At 38.2% G+C, this 16,426-nt stretch overlaps 2 protein-coding genes across 2 annotated transcripts; one reads left to right on the forward strand and one right to left on the reverse strand.

Moving 5' to 3' along the window:
- Positions 1-641: 641 nt before the first annotated feature.
- On the reverse strand, positions 642-4,586 carry eci1 (enoyl-CoA delta isomerase 1). Its single transcript, XM_041973995.1, has 7 exons — positions 4,471-4,586; positions 3,450-3,569; positions 2,319-2,446; positions 2,063-2,209; positions 1,861-1,982; positions 1,615-1,793; positions 642-1,315 (listed from the first exon to the last, which is right to left on the reverse strand). The coding sequence occupies exons 1-7, from the start codon at positions 4,511-4,513 to the stop codon at positions 1,149-1,151; spliced, it is 906 nt and encodes a 301-aa protein (XP_041829929.1). The 5' UTR covers positions 4,514-4,586; the 3' UTR covers positions 642-1,148.
- A 466-nt stretch (positions 4,587-5,052) lies between these two features.
- LOC121656945 (growth hormone secretagogue receptor type 1-like) lies at positions 5,053-15,992 on the forward strand. Its single transcript, XM_042012204.1, has 6 exons — positions 5,053-5,185; positions 5,422-5,726; positions 12,414-12,589; positions 13,640-14,486; positions 15,193-15,250; positions 15,764-15,992. Exons 2-6 carry the CDS (start codon positions 5,591-5,593, stop codon positions 15,990-15,992), a joined length of 1,446 nt encoding a protein of 481 aa, XP_041868138.1. The 5' UTR covers positions 5,053-5,185; positions 5,422-5,590.
- The last annotated feature ends 434 nt before the right edge of the window (positions 15,993-16,426 follow it).

Genomic DNA, 16,426 nt, shown 5'->3' on the forward strand with positions numbered 1-16,426 from the left:
ACGTATTTAAATGAACGATTTACCAATTTAATCTGCTGATTATTAGCCGAACAATGTTACTGTATATTCTACCAACATTTCCGCCTTTTTTCCATCTATTCCTACTTCTTGAGTAATTTTGGCACCCAATTATAGATTTATATAAATTATCTAAATATTAAGTTAATCAATGAATGCTGAAAGTGGCTTTATTTTAACATATTTTTCTTAAATAAGGATTGAAACATTAAAAATGACAGATTTAATGTTGCATCTTAGTGATCTTTCCAAACCCTTCTGGAAATGGGGTTTGTAAAAATGTAAATCATTTTTTCACAGCATGTAAGGCTTTTTCTGCTCATTGCTGGAAACTGGGACGGTCTGCGGAAACAAGCTGTAAAAAACAAACAATGTTTGCTTTATCTCTCAGGCTTTGGCTGTTAGTGACCATTACCCCGTGGAGGTGAAGCTGACTGCTGCCTAAATCATGACTCCACAAGAGGGCTGGATCAATGAATTAAAAGACCAAAAATAAACTGTACTTATTATGAAAACAGTCTTTTTTTTCAAATGTTTTTGTTCCATGATGAAGAAATGAAAAGTGAAGTTATTTGCACTTGATGACATTTTTCCTATAAATGAAAGTAGCATCCACTCACGTGTAAATCCAACTGTTTATTCAGAGATTTCACACTGACAAAATGGACAGAATATAAATCTGTCTGTGGACCACTCAGATGCACCACAGGTTATATTAGCTGTTACAGGTTTTCATTTTACAGTAAAAGGAGGCACTTACAAGATTAAAAAAAAGGCCCATCTGTGCCAAGAACTGACAATTAGATAAATACTGAAGACTGGAAGGATTTAACTCACTTTAAATAATCACTATAATCATGTAGAAGGGTTGAACTTAACTACATTTCTTCATTATTGTTGCTAAAGATGGTGTGAAGTTGAACAGGAAGATGCTAACCGTCAGTAAATCACGTCTAGAGAAATGAACCTTTAGGCCTCTGCAGATAACTCATTTTACGCCTGGTTCACGGCTGTTTGAACACCTGAAGCTGCCAAGAGCTGATTTAAAACAACTTCATGACACATGTGCGTTCAACCAGAGTCGTAAAGTCTGTGTGGTGGGAGTATCTAGGTGTATTAATGTTCCCCCTCTAGGCCTTCTTCCTTTTAAGCATCTCCAGATACATGCACAGCGACTTCTGGATGGAGTCTTTGGTGATGAAGCTGACGAAGTTTTGGACGTCAGCTTCTCTGTTGGATGTTAGCTTGTCCACCGTTGGCTTCCTCATCATGGACTTGGTGATCTGTCTGGCGTGTTCTGCAAAGCGAAGACATGAGCAGTCAGTTCAGAGACTTTATTTCCATCAACATGTTCACCTTAATACCTCAATGAATGTGTTTACTGGAATTAAGTTTTCTTCTCTACATATTTAAGTTTCCTTGGAAAACTTAAATCTTAACTTAAACTGGTAATCTGTCCAGTATTATCAGTTTAAAGCACTTTTATGTAACAGCAGATGTTACATAAAACTGCAAAACTAATACACGAGAGTCAAAGTCGAGGTTAAGATAAAGCACCACAGGTGGAGAGAAAACTTGTACGACTGGTTGAGGTACCTGGAATAGCCAACCACTTGGTCATGGTCTGCATGGCTGTGGTGAGGACCTGGTCTTCAGGCACCAGCTGGTCCACCAGTCCTATCTTCAGGGCCTCTGAGGGGCTGTATAGCAGTCCCAACTCCAGCGCCATCTCTGTGTTTCGGTGGCCCACGGTGTTGACCATTGTGTCTTTAAACCTGAAGAAAGACACAGTAATTATTCCCTGCAGAGACAAACATAAACACAACACTCATGGTTTCTTACCAGAAAGGCGCCACGATGCCGAGCTGCGTCTCATTTAGACCGATGGTGAAGCGAGGGTTATCCGCCATGATCCTGTAGTCACATGTGATAGCCAGCAGACAACCGCCTGCAGGGCTAGAACCCTGTGGGAGGAGAGATAAAGGAGTGTGATGTGGTGTAGGGACAGAGAGGAGACGATGGGGGTGGGGTGCTCTATACGTACATTGATTGCTGCTATAGTGACCATGTTGGAGCTGTAGATTTTCAGCCACATCTCCTGCACGGCCTTCCAGAACTCCCCGCAGCGCTCTGGACTCTTTCCGTACATCTCAAGGATATCCAGCCCCGCTGAGAACACCTTGGGCTGGTTCTGGATATGAAGCGAAACACACACAGAGATTAACAGTCAATATTTATACCCACATTTTAGCTGTGCCGCAAAGCAGAAACACAGTTTGAATGACCAGTTAGTGGCGTACCGAGGTGATGATGAGGCCGCGGCAGCCCTTATCCATCTCCAGCTTCTCCACACCGATGCAGAGCTCGGTGAGGAAATCTAAGCTGAGGCTGTTGACCGGAGGACTCTGCATGTGCATCACTGCCACACCTGCAGACAAGATCAGAAGAAAAGTCTCCAGAAGATGCGTCTTCTGTATTCTAAAGTAGGGATGCACAACATATCAAGAATTTATTTATATAATTTGCACTTTTTCCAATTAATTAGTGTGAGCTGGTGCAAAAATATATTGCAGCCCCCATTAAGCACCTGAAATTAACTCTAGGGATGACCAATACCTCCATATCTGTCAACCAAAATATTGGATTTGATGCTTTTATTAATTTTGCAAAACCAACATGTTGATAAACTAAATTCAATTTATTTTCACTTCTGAGAGTTTTAGGCAATTAAATTACATCTACAACCTGCCCCGGTGTACTCCTTCCTGTTATCTGTGTCACATGTTTATGTTAGCCTATCAGATGTCATGGCAACGAGGTGGTGTTTTAATATTTTACTGGTATAATGCATCTCCTTCAGCACCATGTTCTTTCAGTTGCAGAAATGTAATGAATTTAATGTTTTTTGTAGTGTAATAATTTCTATTATTTTATTTTTACTTTAATTGCTCACTTATATATTCCATTTTCATTTTATAAGCAACTTTTTTTCAAAGTATTTATGTTCATAAGTTTTATTAATATTTCATGTTGCCCTTTATTGTCCTTGCAATAAAGATATTAAAACACACTGTACAGCCTTGACTTTTCTTTGAGGGGCAAAAAGTATCAGTATCGATGATAAAGTTAGGCTAATGGTATTGAAAGAAAAAATACCAGCAAGGTGACTCACAGAACAATTCAGCTACAACAAAACCAGCTGGATTACTGGATAGCTGGACAGTAGCCCTTCTCAATTAAACTAATAAACAAGCAAACAAAATATAAGGGAAATATCAAATTCAGACTTGTTTCTAAGAAATTGCAATGGGTGATACCGAGTGCATCGTCTTGGCATGGTGGAACAACTGCAACATCCTGCATCCTGAGTTCAACGGGAAACAGAGGAAAGACGAGTGGAGGAGGGATGGAGACCATGGCATGATCCTCACCTGTGTTCTGGTCGAAATCCACCTTGATCTTGGTGGAGCTGTTCCTCCGCTGAGCGATGAGGATGGGAGACACACACACTCTGCCATGGCTGCTGCAGGGGGACAGCTGGGGAAGAAAACCTTCATGGAGACAAGAAACAGGATGTCAGATCTGGAATTCATCGCACAGCAAATCACAACAAGAATAAACCAAACTAATATCAGTCACATTTATACAATTACATCCTGACTAAAAGTAATAATTATGAGCTCTGAAGTCATCATTAATAGACAAAAATTCATTATTATGAGGTCAAAAGTAGCTATTAAGAAATAAAAGTTATGATAAGATTCACAGTCATTATTATTATTAGCTGTTGTTCATTGAAGGATGCCACTATGGCTTCATCTGTCTCAGCTTGCCAAAGCCGGCTGTATTATAGTATCTCTCTAAAATCTGAAGGCTTAATTTGATATCATGCAATTCCACCAAAACCAGTCCAATTTAATAAATGGTATAGACTTTAATGATGGTGGTGATATCCTATTGTACCATATCGCAGAGGAAATGCAGAAAGCCTATGGAATTTAATTCATAATTATGACTTTTAATGTAATCATTATGACAGTAAATCTTATAGTTATTACTTTCAATAATATTACTTTAAATCTAACTTGTAACTGTTAGATACTGTGAGAATACTTTTCATTTACTAGAGGAGTAAATAGGCTTATAATAATAATTCAACATGATGGAGGCTGAAGTCCTGCACGACCATCTAATGCAAAGCTAACTAAATGAAACAGGCTGAAATTAGCTTGTAATTATTCACAATGTGACGTACCGGGCTGTGATAGTGAGAAGCATTTTTATAAAGCAGCAGTGTCCTGTAACCTTTGCTCCACTTTCTGTCTCGCGCAGCTAACACAACCAACCAGCGGATGGTTAATTATTTTATTCATTTTCTAAATAACTATAAAACTGACATTTCCTCTTATATTATGTTTTCACAAACGTATCAAAACTTTCAGTCAGTCGTACCTGATAAGCCCGACTTGGCCCTCAAAGCTGCTCTCAAAGCCATTTTACGAGAAGCTCCGTCTTCTTCTTCGCTTTTCGCCCTTTTATTTCTTCTTCTGCTTCAGAATTCAAGTAGCATCGCATCCTGTTTGGTTGTATTAGCGCCCTCTGCTGTTGGGATTCGGCTGTAAATGTGGTTGCATATAGTTTTCAGTAACCATGTCACTGGAGGAAATTAGCATGGCAAAAAACTATAAAATGTACATTTATTTTAAACGTGTGGTCTCAGTGTGACATTTCTATTTTTGGTAGGGTTTCTTTCTCAACCAGTTCATTACTAGTTAATGTTATACATTGTTTGAAAGCCTGATTGGTCACCTTTAAAACCAGGTATAGCCTAATTTGGATAGTGCTTCTGTGGAAAGGGCAAAAACAGCTAAACATGTAGGCAGTGATCCTAAAAAATGTTTTTTTTTTTTTATTTTTTTTTTTTTACAATTGATAAAAAAGAAAGTTGTTTTGGAATTGAACCTCTAATGAAATCATTTAACACAGATATGAGGTTACAGGTTTGTGCTGACAGTGCGAGGTGAGAGTGAGATGGAAGAGGAGAGAGTGAAGTGGAAAAAATCAGTATCACGGCTGAAGAACAAGTGTGTGCATCCACAGGAGTGATACATCCTACAAGGCTCTTCTCAATCAGCGAGTATACTATATTCAAGTTAAAATAACATGTGTATGTTTATTTAAGTTGCAAAAATGTGTTTTTTATATTGGTTTATTCTAATTGGTATAAATAATTTCAGTGATAATGAATATATGTAAATTATAGATTTGATTAATGGATATTAGCTGTTAGTAATAAGTAGGTAAACCCTTATATATAAAAAGCAGTTTAGATATAATAGCTGTGCTTATTTAGTATAGTGAAACCTTAGTGTTCATTTAGGTTTTCTTTTTTGTTTTCACCAGTTATCACTTTTCTACCTTGACCATCCTCTTCACTGTTGGTGGGTATCGAGCGTCACAGGAAATCCATCAGCATGCGTCACCTCTACAGCCTGTGATCTGGAGGACACACCGCTCTCCTCGTCGTTTTCTCTGCTGTCATTTGTACTGTCCATTCCCACCTGGTGGTATCATGGATCTGATGGACGTGGAAGACCTGAGCAGGGGTTGTGAGGGGAAAAACTGTGGCTTAACACCTGGCTTTCTGGAGGACTGCTCCAACCAAGACTGTTACTGGGAAGAACCGATGTTTGGACTGATTGAACTAGGTGGGTTAAATGAACAATGACAGAAATGTTATATTTCAAGTTTTTTTTTTTTTTTAAAGAAACCAGGTAATCCTAAATTGATCTCATAGGACGAAGATGGAATATAAAATAAATCATGAAACAACAAATGTTAGTATTAATGTAAAGAAACTAAATGCAGCAATTTGCAGATAATTACTAAGTACTGATGTCTAATTTTAGTCAGTGTGGAAAACATGTATTAATGTTCAAATTATATATAGATATATGGTTTAATATTTCACCGAGAGACAAGTTTTTTCTTACAGAAAAGCTTATCCAAAAGTGTTTGTGGAAACCAGCAAATCTGATGGTATATTATTTAATAATTAAGTTCAATTCAGTTCAATTCAATCTTTATTTTAGACCCACAATTTGGTCCATAGAAGAAGAAAACAATAGTAAACAACAACAACAAAAAAAAACATAAAAAAAAAACAAAAACACGCTCACACACACACACACACACATACACACACACACACACACACACACACACACACACACACACACACACACACACACACACACACACACACACACACACACACCAAAAGGCAATTCAGAAAGAGTATAAATTGTCTATAATCCATACCAGCACTTTTTCCAGAGCCTCAAGAGTCCAGAGTTATATTGTACACTGCTCTCATTAGGCATAATTAAAACCATAATATCATTTTTAGATACATACAATCTCATGATGAATTTATATACAAGATTTCTAATAACAGTTAGTTGTACTTAATATTAGATCTCTGTCCAAAATGTGTCTCTTAGTTAATGATGTCATCATTTCTCACAGTTTAGATTTTCTTTTTCTGACAGAAACATGGTTAACAGAAGACACAAGGGCTACAGTTCTTAATGAAACAGCACCCCCCCATTTTAGCTTTATGAATAAATGTTGAAACGGGAGGAAAGGGGGAGGAGAAGCTGCCTTATTTAAAGATTCATTCCATTGTAAACGTTTCATTTGCTGATTTTACTTCTTTTGAATATCTGCCTAAGGGGCATTCCTAAAATCCTATTTCTAATCATCTACAGACGTCCAGGACACTGTGTAAATTTTATTGATGAATTTTCTGAATTATTGTTGGTTATCTCTGCCGATTTAAACATTTCATCTTAACTGAGATTTTAACATTCACATAGATAACATGACGGATGGTAATGTCAAGGAATTTTCTTCCATATTGGACATGTTTGGTTTGTGGCAACATGTAAAAGAACCGACCCACATTCGAGGTCACATTCTGGACCTGGTTATTTCAAAGGGTGTGGAAATTTCTTCTTTTGCTGTCACTGACTTGGCCTTGTCTGACCATTTTTGTATTTTGTTTGATTTACTCATCACTCAGAATGTCCAACCAACATGCTCCTCGGTTAGGAAGAGGTACATTAATGAAAGAACAAGTGCTAAGTTTGTGGAGGCCATAGCTATGTTACCAACAAACAGTGCAGAGTCAGCTGATGGACTCCTGGATAATTTCAATCTGAAAATCTTGAATGTAATGGATGCTGTTGCACCGATAAGAACCAAGAGCACTTTGATCAAACAGAAAACACCATGGAGAAACACCACTGTGGTCACCAGCCTAAAAAGAGAATGCAGAAAAACTGAGTGGAAATGGCGGAAAAATAAACTTCAAATTCACTGTGAGCTGTACAAACAAAGCCTGCGTAACTATAACAATGAGCCGTGCAAGGCCAGAGAGCTGCATTTATCTGACATGATTAACAGGAATTCTCGCACTCTGTTTGCTATGATTGAAAAACTTACAAATCCTCCTATACAGATAAGCCCAGAGCTCCTTTCCACTGAGAAATGCAACCAATTTGCCAACTTTTTTTAGCCAAAAAAATCTAAATAATTAGGCAAAATATTAATTCCACATGGTCAAACAAGAAAACCACTCGGAACCCGGAAATATTTCTGATGTTATGTAAATTATGTAATTTAAAATGGTTGATTTAAAAATCCTACAAGAAATAGTTTGGCATTATAAATCAACAACATGCACTCTGGACATAATACCATCCGACTTTTTAAAAACAGTTTTTACCTCAGTAGAAAGTGATCTCCTACTGATAGTTAACAGCTCACTGGCATCAGGCATTTTTCCCAAGTCACTAAAGATAGCTGCTATTAAGCCACTCCTAAAGAAAAGGACTCCAAATGCCTCTAAAATGAACAACTATAGACCTGTCTCTTTTATTTCCAAGATTATTGAGAAAGTTGTATTTCACCAGCTTAATGACTTTTTAAATGAAAGTGGAAATCTTGATAAATTTCAGTCTGGCTTCCGACCTCATCACAGCACTGAAACAGCTCTGGTCAAAGTATTAAATGACATTAGGTTGAATACTGATTCTGGTCAAGTATCAGTCCTGGTTCTGTTGGATCTCAGTGCTGCGTTTGATACTGTAGATCACAGAATCCTGTTGCACAGGCTGGAAAACTGGGTTGGACTTTCTGGAGCGGTCCTTAACTGGTTCAGGTCCTATTAGGTTCAGGTTATTTCGTTACGATCGGCAGCTATGAATCCGAGCGAGTGGCCATGACTTGTGGAGTCCCCCAGGGGTCAGTCCTTGGACATCGTATGTTCAACTTGTATATGCTCCCTTTGGGTCAAATATTACAGAACTATAGCATTAACACTCTGGTGCCTGAATTATTTCAAAACAGTACCATTATTTTTTTTAAATAAAATAGTTTACTTTTACAGACATGCACATTGATGTTTTTCTGTTTTTTAATCTTATTTTACCTTTTACTCAGTGTATTGATTTTTCTATTTGATCTATGAAAATATTTATAAAATAATATTTTGTCATATTAATACAATATAAATTTTCTATAAAAACATCTGGATCATTTTCTTGTCCTGGTTATCACTGAGGCAAACTTGGTAATTACAATGTATGTATATATACTATATCAAATGTAGTAATTCTTTATACGTGGCAGAGTATTGGTGACTCACTAATGTCCAATGAAGTTGCTAATGTACGATCCACACCCATGCATACATTTAAAAACAGCCTTTAAATATGTGTCCTCTGTAGTGGACACTATGCATCAAAGGGTTAATTATCAAAGTTATGCAGATGATACACAACTTTATGTGTCTCTGTCACCAGACGACTGCTGCCCAATAGACTTATTGTGTCAGTGTCTGGAGCAATAAACACCTGGATGAGGGAGAATTTTCTACAATTAAATGAAGACAAAACTGAGATTATTCTGTTTGGTAGCAAAGAGAAGAAGGTCTGCATTGGCAAACACCTGGAGACTCAGGCTCCTAAAATCACTGTCCAAGTTCGTAACCTTGGAGTGTTGATAGACTCAGACCTGACTTTCAGCAGCCACATCAAAGCTGTCACTAAGAAGCTTTTTACCAGCTCAGAAACATCAATAGAATTAAAAGTTTAGTTTCCCAGAAAGACCAAGAGAAACTCATCCATGCTTTCATCTCCAGTAGGCTGGATTACTGTAATGGTCCTTTAACAGGACTTCCTAAAAAGAGCATTAAACATCTGCAGCTCATCCAGAATGCTGCTGCTAGATTTTTAACCAGGACTAAGAGATCTGAACACATCACACCAGTTTTGAAATCTTTACACTGGCTTCCAGTCAGTCACTGAATAGATTTTAAAACTGTTCTGATTGTTTACAAATCCCAGAATGGTTTAGGCCCAGAATACATCTGTGATATGTTCAGAGAATATAAACCTAGCAGAGCTCTTAGATCTAAAGACTCTGGTCATCTAGTCCAGACCAGAGTCCAGACTAAACATGGAGAAGCAGCATTTAGCTGTTATGCTGCAAACAAGTGGAACAAACTTTCACCAAACGTAGAAACTTTTTTAAATCCTGTTTAAAAAACATTTTCTTTTTCTTATGTGCATGAATTCTGCACAGTGACTTTTTAACTCATCTTGCTTTAATCATTTTAATGTAATTTATTATTTTATTGTGATTCCTGCTATGTGTTGCTGCCTTTTACTATTTCTTAATATCTGTAATGCTTTTGTTTTATGTAAAGCACTTTGAATTGTCCTGTACATGAAATGCGCTATACAAATAAATAAAACTGCCTAGATAAGTGAAAAGGAAATTAGATGATTTATGTTCAACACAGTGAATTATTAGGTTTAGATGACAATTTTATCCGTTGTTTGTTAACATTGGTCCAACTTTACTTAAAGGTACAGTGTGTAAGAAATACTGACATCTAGTGGTAAAGATGGGCATATTAATTACTTTAAATGCCAAGCACAGTTGTGAATGGATGGTGGCCGCCAGTGGCCAAATATGTGTTCATGTGTGAGTGGATCCACTGGCCACAGGTGCAGCAATGTCTGCACTACAGGTAACTACTTCGACATTGTGTACATGTGTACTGTCTTCTTCTATGTTCTATGAAACAAAGCTGGTTTTGCTGCTTTAGTTTAGAGGGCTTTCACTGCACACACGCAGTTGTTTCTCCTTTCAGAGGCACAAAAGTAAAAAATATAAATAGCTCATTCTAAGAGAATAAAATGTGTGACAAGAGATGTAGACTGAACAAGGTGTTCGTTATGGACAATCAATGACAAGCACAGAAGTCCAACAGCAAAACACCACTCGGATTCAGATCAGGGGGGCCATTCCTCCCAGTCACGCCCCTCCAGGTCTCCGCTGAAAGCAGAGGGAGGCTACCCTTTCGTCCACCGGGGTAAACCCCAACGCACAGGCGCCAAGTCGGGGGGCAATGAGCATGCCCACACCTGCTCTGCGCCTCTCACGGGAACAATTCCAGAATGGAAGAGGGTCCAGCTCCTCTCAAGGACCGTGGTTCCAGAGCCCAAGCCGTGCATCGAGGTGAGTCCAACTATATCTAGCCGGAACCGCTCAACCTCGCACACCAGCTCAGGCTCCTTACCCGTCAGAGAGGTGACATTTCACATCCCTAGAGCTAGCTTCTGCAGCTGAGGATCAGACCGCCAGGTTCCCTGCCTCCAACAGCAGCCCAGCTCACACTGCACCTGACCCCTATGGCCCCTCCTGCAGGGGGTGAGCCTATGGGAGGGGGGGCCCATGTCACCCTTTCGGGCTGAGCCCGACTGAGCCCCATGGGCAAAGGCCTGGCCACCAAGCGCTCGCCTCCGTGCCCCATCTCCAGGCCTGGCTCAAGAAGGGGGCCCTGGTGACCCACGTCTGGGCAAGGGAAGCCTGAGTCCATGATTTGTCATCATCATAGAGGTGATTTTGAGACGTGCTCCGTCTGGTCCCTCCTCTAGACACCTGTTTGCCATAGGTGACCCTACCAGGGGCATAAAGCCCCCGACAACATAGCTACTAGGATCGCTACCTTACCACCACGGTAAGGTAGCGGCTCAGGGAGGAGTGGGTATATCTATTGTTGCCTATATCCTGCACTAGGGCCCAACTGATATGGATTTTTTTAGGCCGATACTGATTCTGATATTTGGCAGAAAAAAATCAGATTACAGATTAATCGGCCGATTTGTTAAAAATCTATATAATGAATAAATTAACTTATTTTTGGTTCATTAACGCTTACACCAACAAAAATATAAATTACAGGCAGAACATTTTACTGTTTTCACAATATTTTGTCCGTTACAACAGGATAATTTTGAAAAACATTCAACAAAGCATTAAATAACTGGGAAATTAAAATATTTATAACCTTAAAATGTCAATCTATAAATGAATTGTATAAATGAATGATAAATTCATTAAATATATCTTGTTTTGTACTTCTTGCTGATGTAAATTAGACGTAGGTTAAAGTACAGGTAGAGAAATAAAGGTGTATGCCTTATATAACCAACATGAGTAAAGTTAGCAAAACATTATTTATGCAGCCTTCTAATGCCCTTAATGTTACATTATATTGTCTTTACTCCAATATTTTCTTTATATCATATATGAACCAAAATAAAAACCAGATATGCTTTTCTCAAATGTCAAAAATATGTCATCTTTTGAACAGCCTTCCAGAAGACCTGAGAGCAGCTGAGAGTGTTGATATTTTTTAGAATAACTTAGACTTACCTTTTTAGTAAAGTGCTTAATTGAATATCATTTTAGTGTTCATAATTGGTGTTTATTAACATTTATTTCTCTTTAAGTCTCTCAAATTAAATTTAGTTTTATTACTCAGTGATTGTATTATTTACCACTTTACTTAGTACTTTTTCAGACTTTTCACATTTTAATTAATTAGTTTTGAAGAGCCTTTTATTCCAATTTTAATAGTCTTTTTTACTAGATTTTCCTTTCTACTCTTTTAGTGTCTTATTATTTTATCTTATCTTATTTTACTTATACATTTTTTCATCTTTAATTTAGTTTTATCAATTTGATTTAATGTAAATGTTTTGGTCAGCTTAACATCTGTTATTTAAATTCCAGTGTTTTTTCCCCAATGAGATAGGGACAGTGCTGATCAAGGGCATTGCTCTATGTATGTATGTGTGAACATGACTTAATTTTATTTATTTATTTATTTATTTGTGGTCTGGGGGACTCTTTGGGATACAATTCTATTGTTGTTGTTTTTTTTATGTAAAGCACTTTGTACAAAAAGTGTTTTATAAATAAAGTTTGATTCATTGATTGATAGAAATTAACCCAGTTTCTTTTGCTTTTTGTTTTAGTTTGCGTGACTGTGGTCTACATTCCACTGATGATATTTGGCCTTCTGGGAAACATATTAACAATTCTAGTGGTTTGGCTCCGTCCACACATGAGAAGCTCTACCTACTTGTACCTGAGCAGCATGGCCATCAGTGATCTACTGATACTTCTACTCCTGCCTCTGGATCTCTATAAGGTACATACACTAGATGCATTTTTTATGCAACTAGATTACAAACTGATGAATTTTCTTATGGCCAAGACATAACAGATCAGTCATTTGAATGAACAAGCAGGAACAGTGTATTGCTTCTGGTTGCACATATTGTTCTGTTAAACCACAGTTGTGGTTGAACAGGTTTTTGCAGCCTTCCCCTGAGGGGGAACCCCTACCTCTAAATTGAATTTTGCTGGATTCAATGGTTGTGTTATACTCAGAATGAGCTAAAATTGTTCTTTCACTTCCTCTGCACAAAGGCAGCATCTGAAAATATAAGTAAATGAACAATGATGTGTAGTAGAAAGAATTTCTGCCTCATTTTCCTTTAATATTTAATGTGTATGAGCTTACATGTTGAATTAGCATTAAATTTCTGATTGAGAGATATTGCTCTGATTAAATGTTTGACATAATGAAGAGTTAGTATGTTAAAACAATATTAATGCTTATGTTTTAAGGCTTGAAAGTACAGTAAATGCTAATAAAGAATACACATACAAAATCTAAATTATGTCTTAAGTCAATTAAGTGGTTATATGCACATTTAGACTTAGCCTTCATTTGAGTACACACTCACTTTATCAGGTCCACCTTGCTAGTACTGGTTTGGACTCCTGCTTTCCTTCAGAACAAAATTCTTGCTGTTATAGATTCAACAAGGTGTTGGAAACATTCCTCAAAGGTTTTGCACCATATTGACATGACAGCCTCACACAGTTGCTGCATGTTTGTCAGCTGCATCCATGATGAGAATATCCCGTTCCACCACATCCCAAAGCTACTCTGTTGGATTGAGATCTGGTGGCTGTGGAGGCCGTTGGAGTACAGTGAACTCATGATCGGAGCTTTGTGACCTGCTGAAAGTAGCCATCAGAAGATGCTACTCTGTGGTCATAAAGAGATGACACTAGTTTAGTAGAAATGTTCTTGTTAGTATAACCAACCAGTTCCAAACAAGGGAATGTTTAATATCAGTTATTAAAGAAATGAGTTGACTAATCATGTACATTTATGTGTCTGTCCCAGCTCTGGAGACCAAGACCTTGGCCCTTAGGAGACCTTGCCTGTAAACTAACCATGTTCCTCTCAGAGTGCTGCACCTTCTGTACCATCCTTCATATCACCTTCCTCTCCCTGGAGAGATACCTAGCTGTCTGCTGGCCAATCACAGCCAAGACAGTGGTGACACGGCGTAGAACCAGAGCTATAATTGGCTGCCTGTGGCTGGGTGCGGCCGTCAGTGCTGCACCGGTGTTGGTCATGGTTGGCGTGGAGGACGTTGGGGGAGAGGAGCCTGGCCTTAGCCAGTGGAGGGAGGATGCAGGATGGACAAGCAGGGAGGGAGAACAGGGAGGATTGATGATAGGTGGGGGTGAAAGAGGAGGCGAACACATGGCCTTGTTGGATCCAGGATTAGAGGGGAAAATCTTAGGAGAGAAAAAGACAAAAACATGGAATGAAGAATTTGGAGAATTTAAATGGTTTGACAACGAAGGGGAGAGTAAACCAAAGGAAGGAGATAAAAGTGAAAATGAAGATAAAAAAGTAGCAGATGAAGAAGGCGGTGAGGAAGAGGGAAATATGGAGTTTGAAGGAGAGCAGCAAAATAAAAAGAAAGAAGATGAAGGGGGAGGAAGACAAGGGAATGTTTATGGAAACCATGAAGGAGAGATTGACAGAAGAGAGTGCCGCTGCACTCACTACGCCATCTCCTCTGGCCTGTTGTCAGCCATGATGATTCTCTCCAACTTGTACTTCTTGATACCGCTCTGCATCCTGGGACTGGTTTACAGCCTGATTGGACGGACACTGTGGCTCCGTCCAAAAAGTAACCGCAGAGACCAGAGTCATCGAAACACTGTCAAAATGTTGGGTGAGGAAAAACACACATTTGCAAAAACATCCCTAAATACAGTGGAAATAAAAGAAAATGAAAACTGCTTACTAATACTGCATTTTATTAAAGTTTTGTTTATGTTTTTTTGTTTATTAATGTCAAAACAGAGGTGACTCAATTTAATTTTAGCACATTTTTACATCTTTAGTGATCAGGTATTAGCTTGTTCATTTGCCATAATGTTAGCAACATTAGCTTAATCATAATATAGCTTATGCTTGCTGTTATGTTATTTGAGTTTTGTTTATGATGTAATAAAAGTAACAATTACTGTAAAGGTTAGAATATAAACATGTTAAACATTTAGAGGAAAGCTAGTTTGACTAATATTTGATGACTTTTTAGCCCCATGCATTCACTTGCTAGCTCAGTGCTAGCTCATTGTGACTTTTGGGACTTTAAGCACTGTGAAAACAATATTCTGTTACTCCCAACTTTCTGTCTGAGGAGAACATTGTCATTGTAAACTTGCCCAAAAATCCCAGCACACAAGCCTTAAAATGTGGATGGTGTTTAGGTGAGACAATGTGATTAGAAAATCAATAAAATTATTTTTTATTGGGAATAAGCCACTACAGATTCACATAGCAATATATTTTCACATGATTTATAATCATACAGACTGTGAGAGCACTGCAGTCTCATAAATTTCTCTATCTCTATGTCTCTTCACCTCCTCTAGGTGTGATTGTCTTGGCGTTTGTCTTGTGCTGGCTCCCCTTTCATGTTGGTCGGACCATATTCTCCCTTTCTCTTGGCAACGGTGCTGAAAGACAGGAAACATACACAGACGCAAACTCGAACTTAGACATTAACACACTTGCTGACGCCAGCTTTGACAGCAGCGATATTGACGTGCACAGTGTTTCTAAACCCTTCATCCACTCAGAGTCTGATGCACATGTTTTTGAGTCCCTCCCTCAGATTGAAAAGAGGACTGCACACACTCCTGCAGAGACAGATAAAAGAACCCTGTGTGCTAAAGCCGAGGAGAAAATCAACACACAAAACAATATGGCCATGCATGAATTGAATTCTCAAGGCATTACACATACTGACATGAAACATAAGAACACTGACACAAATAAACATTTGGAAGCACACAATGACTCGGCACATGTTAACACACAACAAGGCAGATTTTCAGACAGTACTAATACTACAACACCCACAGCTAGCCCAAGTACGTATGCAGCAGTACCCACTGACCTGCACACTGAAAAAACACACAATGACACACACTTCAACGACACATATTTATACCCCGACACACAAATGTACTTTTTATACTACTTGTCTCAGTATTTTAATCTTGTGTCGTCTGTCCTCTTCTACCTCAGTGCCGCTGTAAATCCCTTACTGTACAACCTGATGTCTGCCAGATATAGACTTGCTGTGCACAGCCTCATACACAAGCACTCCCACACTCAGGCTCACCGCCTGCGCATACTCACAGCACGGCACTCCACCACCACATTGTAAGGGCGATGTATACATAAAAAATGTACAGGAAAATCCATCTTCATATAATTCACACATAATGTAAATGTCATTTTGATGGTTAATTTTAAAAACTGAAGGCTTATTTTTTAGTGTGGATGATACTCTGTTAATCCTACAAACGTTCCTAAAATGAAGAGCACAAAAAAGATAAGTCATAAAATTAACTTAGCTATTTAACTTCCTGAGACCCAAGCTTTAGTTTGACTTACTTTAAAGATTTCTTATAGCTGTTTTGGGTTAGGAGGAACCAATAAATAGAAATGTATGATATGTTATGATACATTTTACACATATACACATATATACACATACACATGACTGATATACACAGTTTTATGATTATATTTTATTATAGCTATATGATGTAGTTATAAATATAATTTTAAATTGAAAAACAAAGTCTCTTCTGACAC

Source organism: Melanotaenia boesemani, chromosome 2, assembly GCF_017639745.1.
Source record: "Melanotaenia boesemani isolate fMelBoe1 chromosome 2, fMelBoe1.pri, whole genome shotgun sequence".
Lineage (NCBI taxonomy): Eukaryota > Metazoa > Chordata > Actinopteri > Atheriniformes > Melanotaeniidae > Melanotaenia > Melanotaenia boesemani.

Bases quoted from the DNA above. Each gene is read 5' to 3' on its own strand.
- eci1 (XM_041973995.1), bottom strand. From the start codon at position 4,513: ATGGCTTTGAGAGCAGCTTTGAGGGCCAAGTCGGGCTTATCAG. The intron at 3,570-4,470 runs GTACGACTGACT...GTCTCCATGAAG, and splicing joins GGCCAAGTCGGGCTTATCAG to GTTTTCTTCCCCAGCTGTCC. The intron at 2,447-3,449 runs GTGAGGATCATG...TCTTGTCTGCAG, and splicing joins GGATTTCGACCAGAACACAG to GTGTGGCAGTGATGCACATG.
- LOC121656945 (XM_042012204.1), top strand. From the start codon at position 5,591: ATGGATCTGATGGACGTGGAAGACCTGAGCAGGGGTTGTGAGGGGAAA. The intron at 5,727-12,413 runs GTGGGTTAAATG...TTTTTGTTTTAG, and splicing joins GTTTGGACTGATTGAACTAG to TTTGCGTGACTGTGGTCTAC. The intron at 12,590-13,639 runs GTACATACACTA...TGTCTGTCCCAG, and splicing joins TGCCTCTGGATCTCTATAAG to CTCTGGAGACCAAGACCTTG.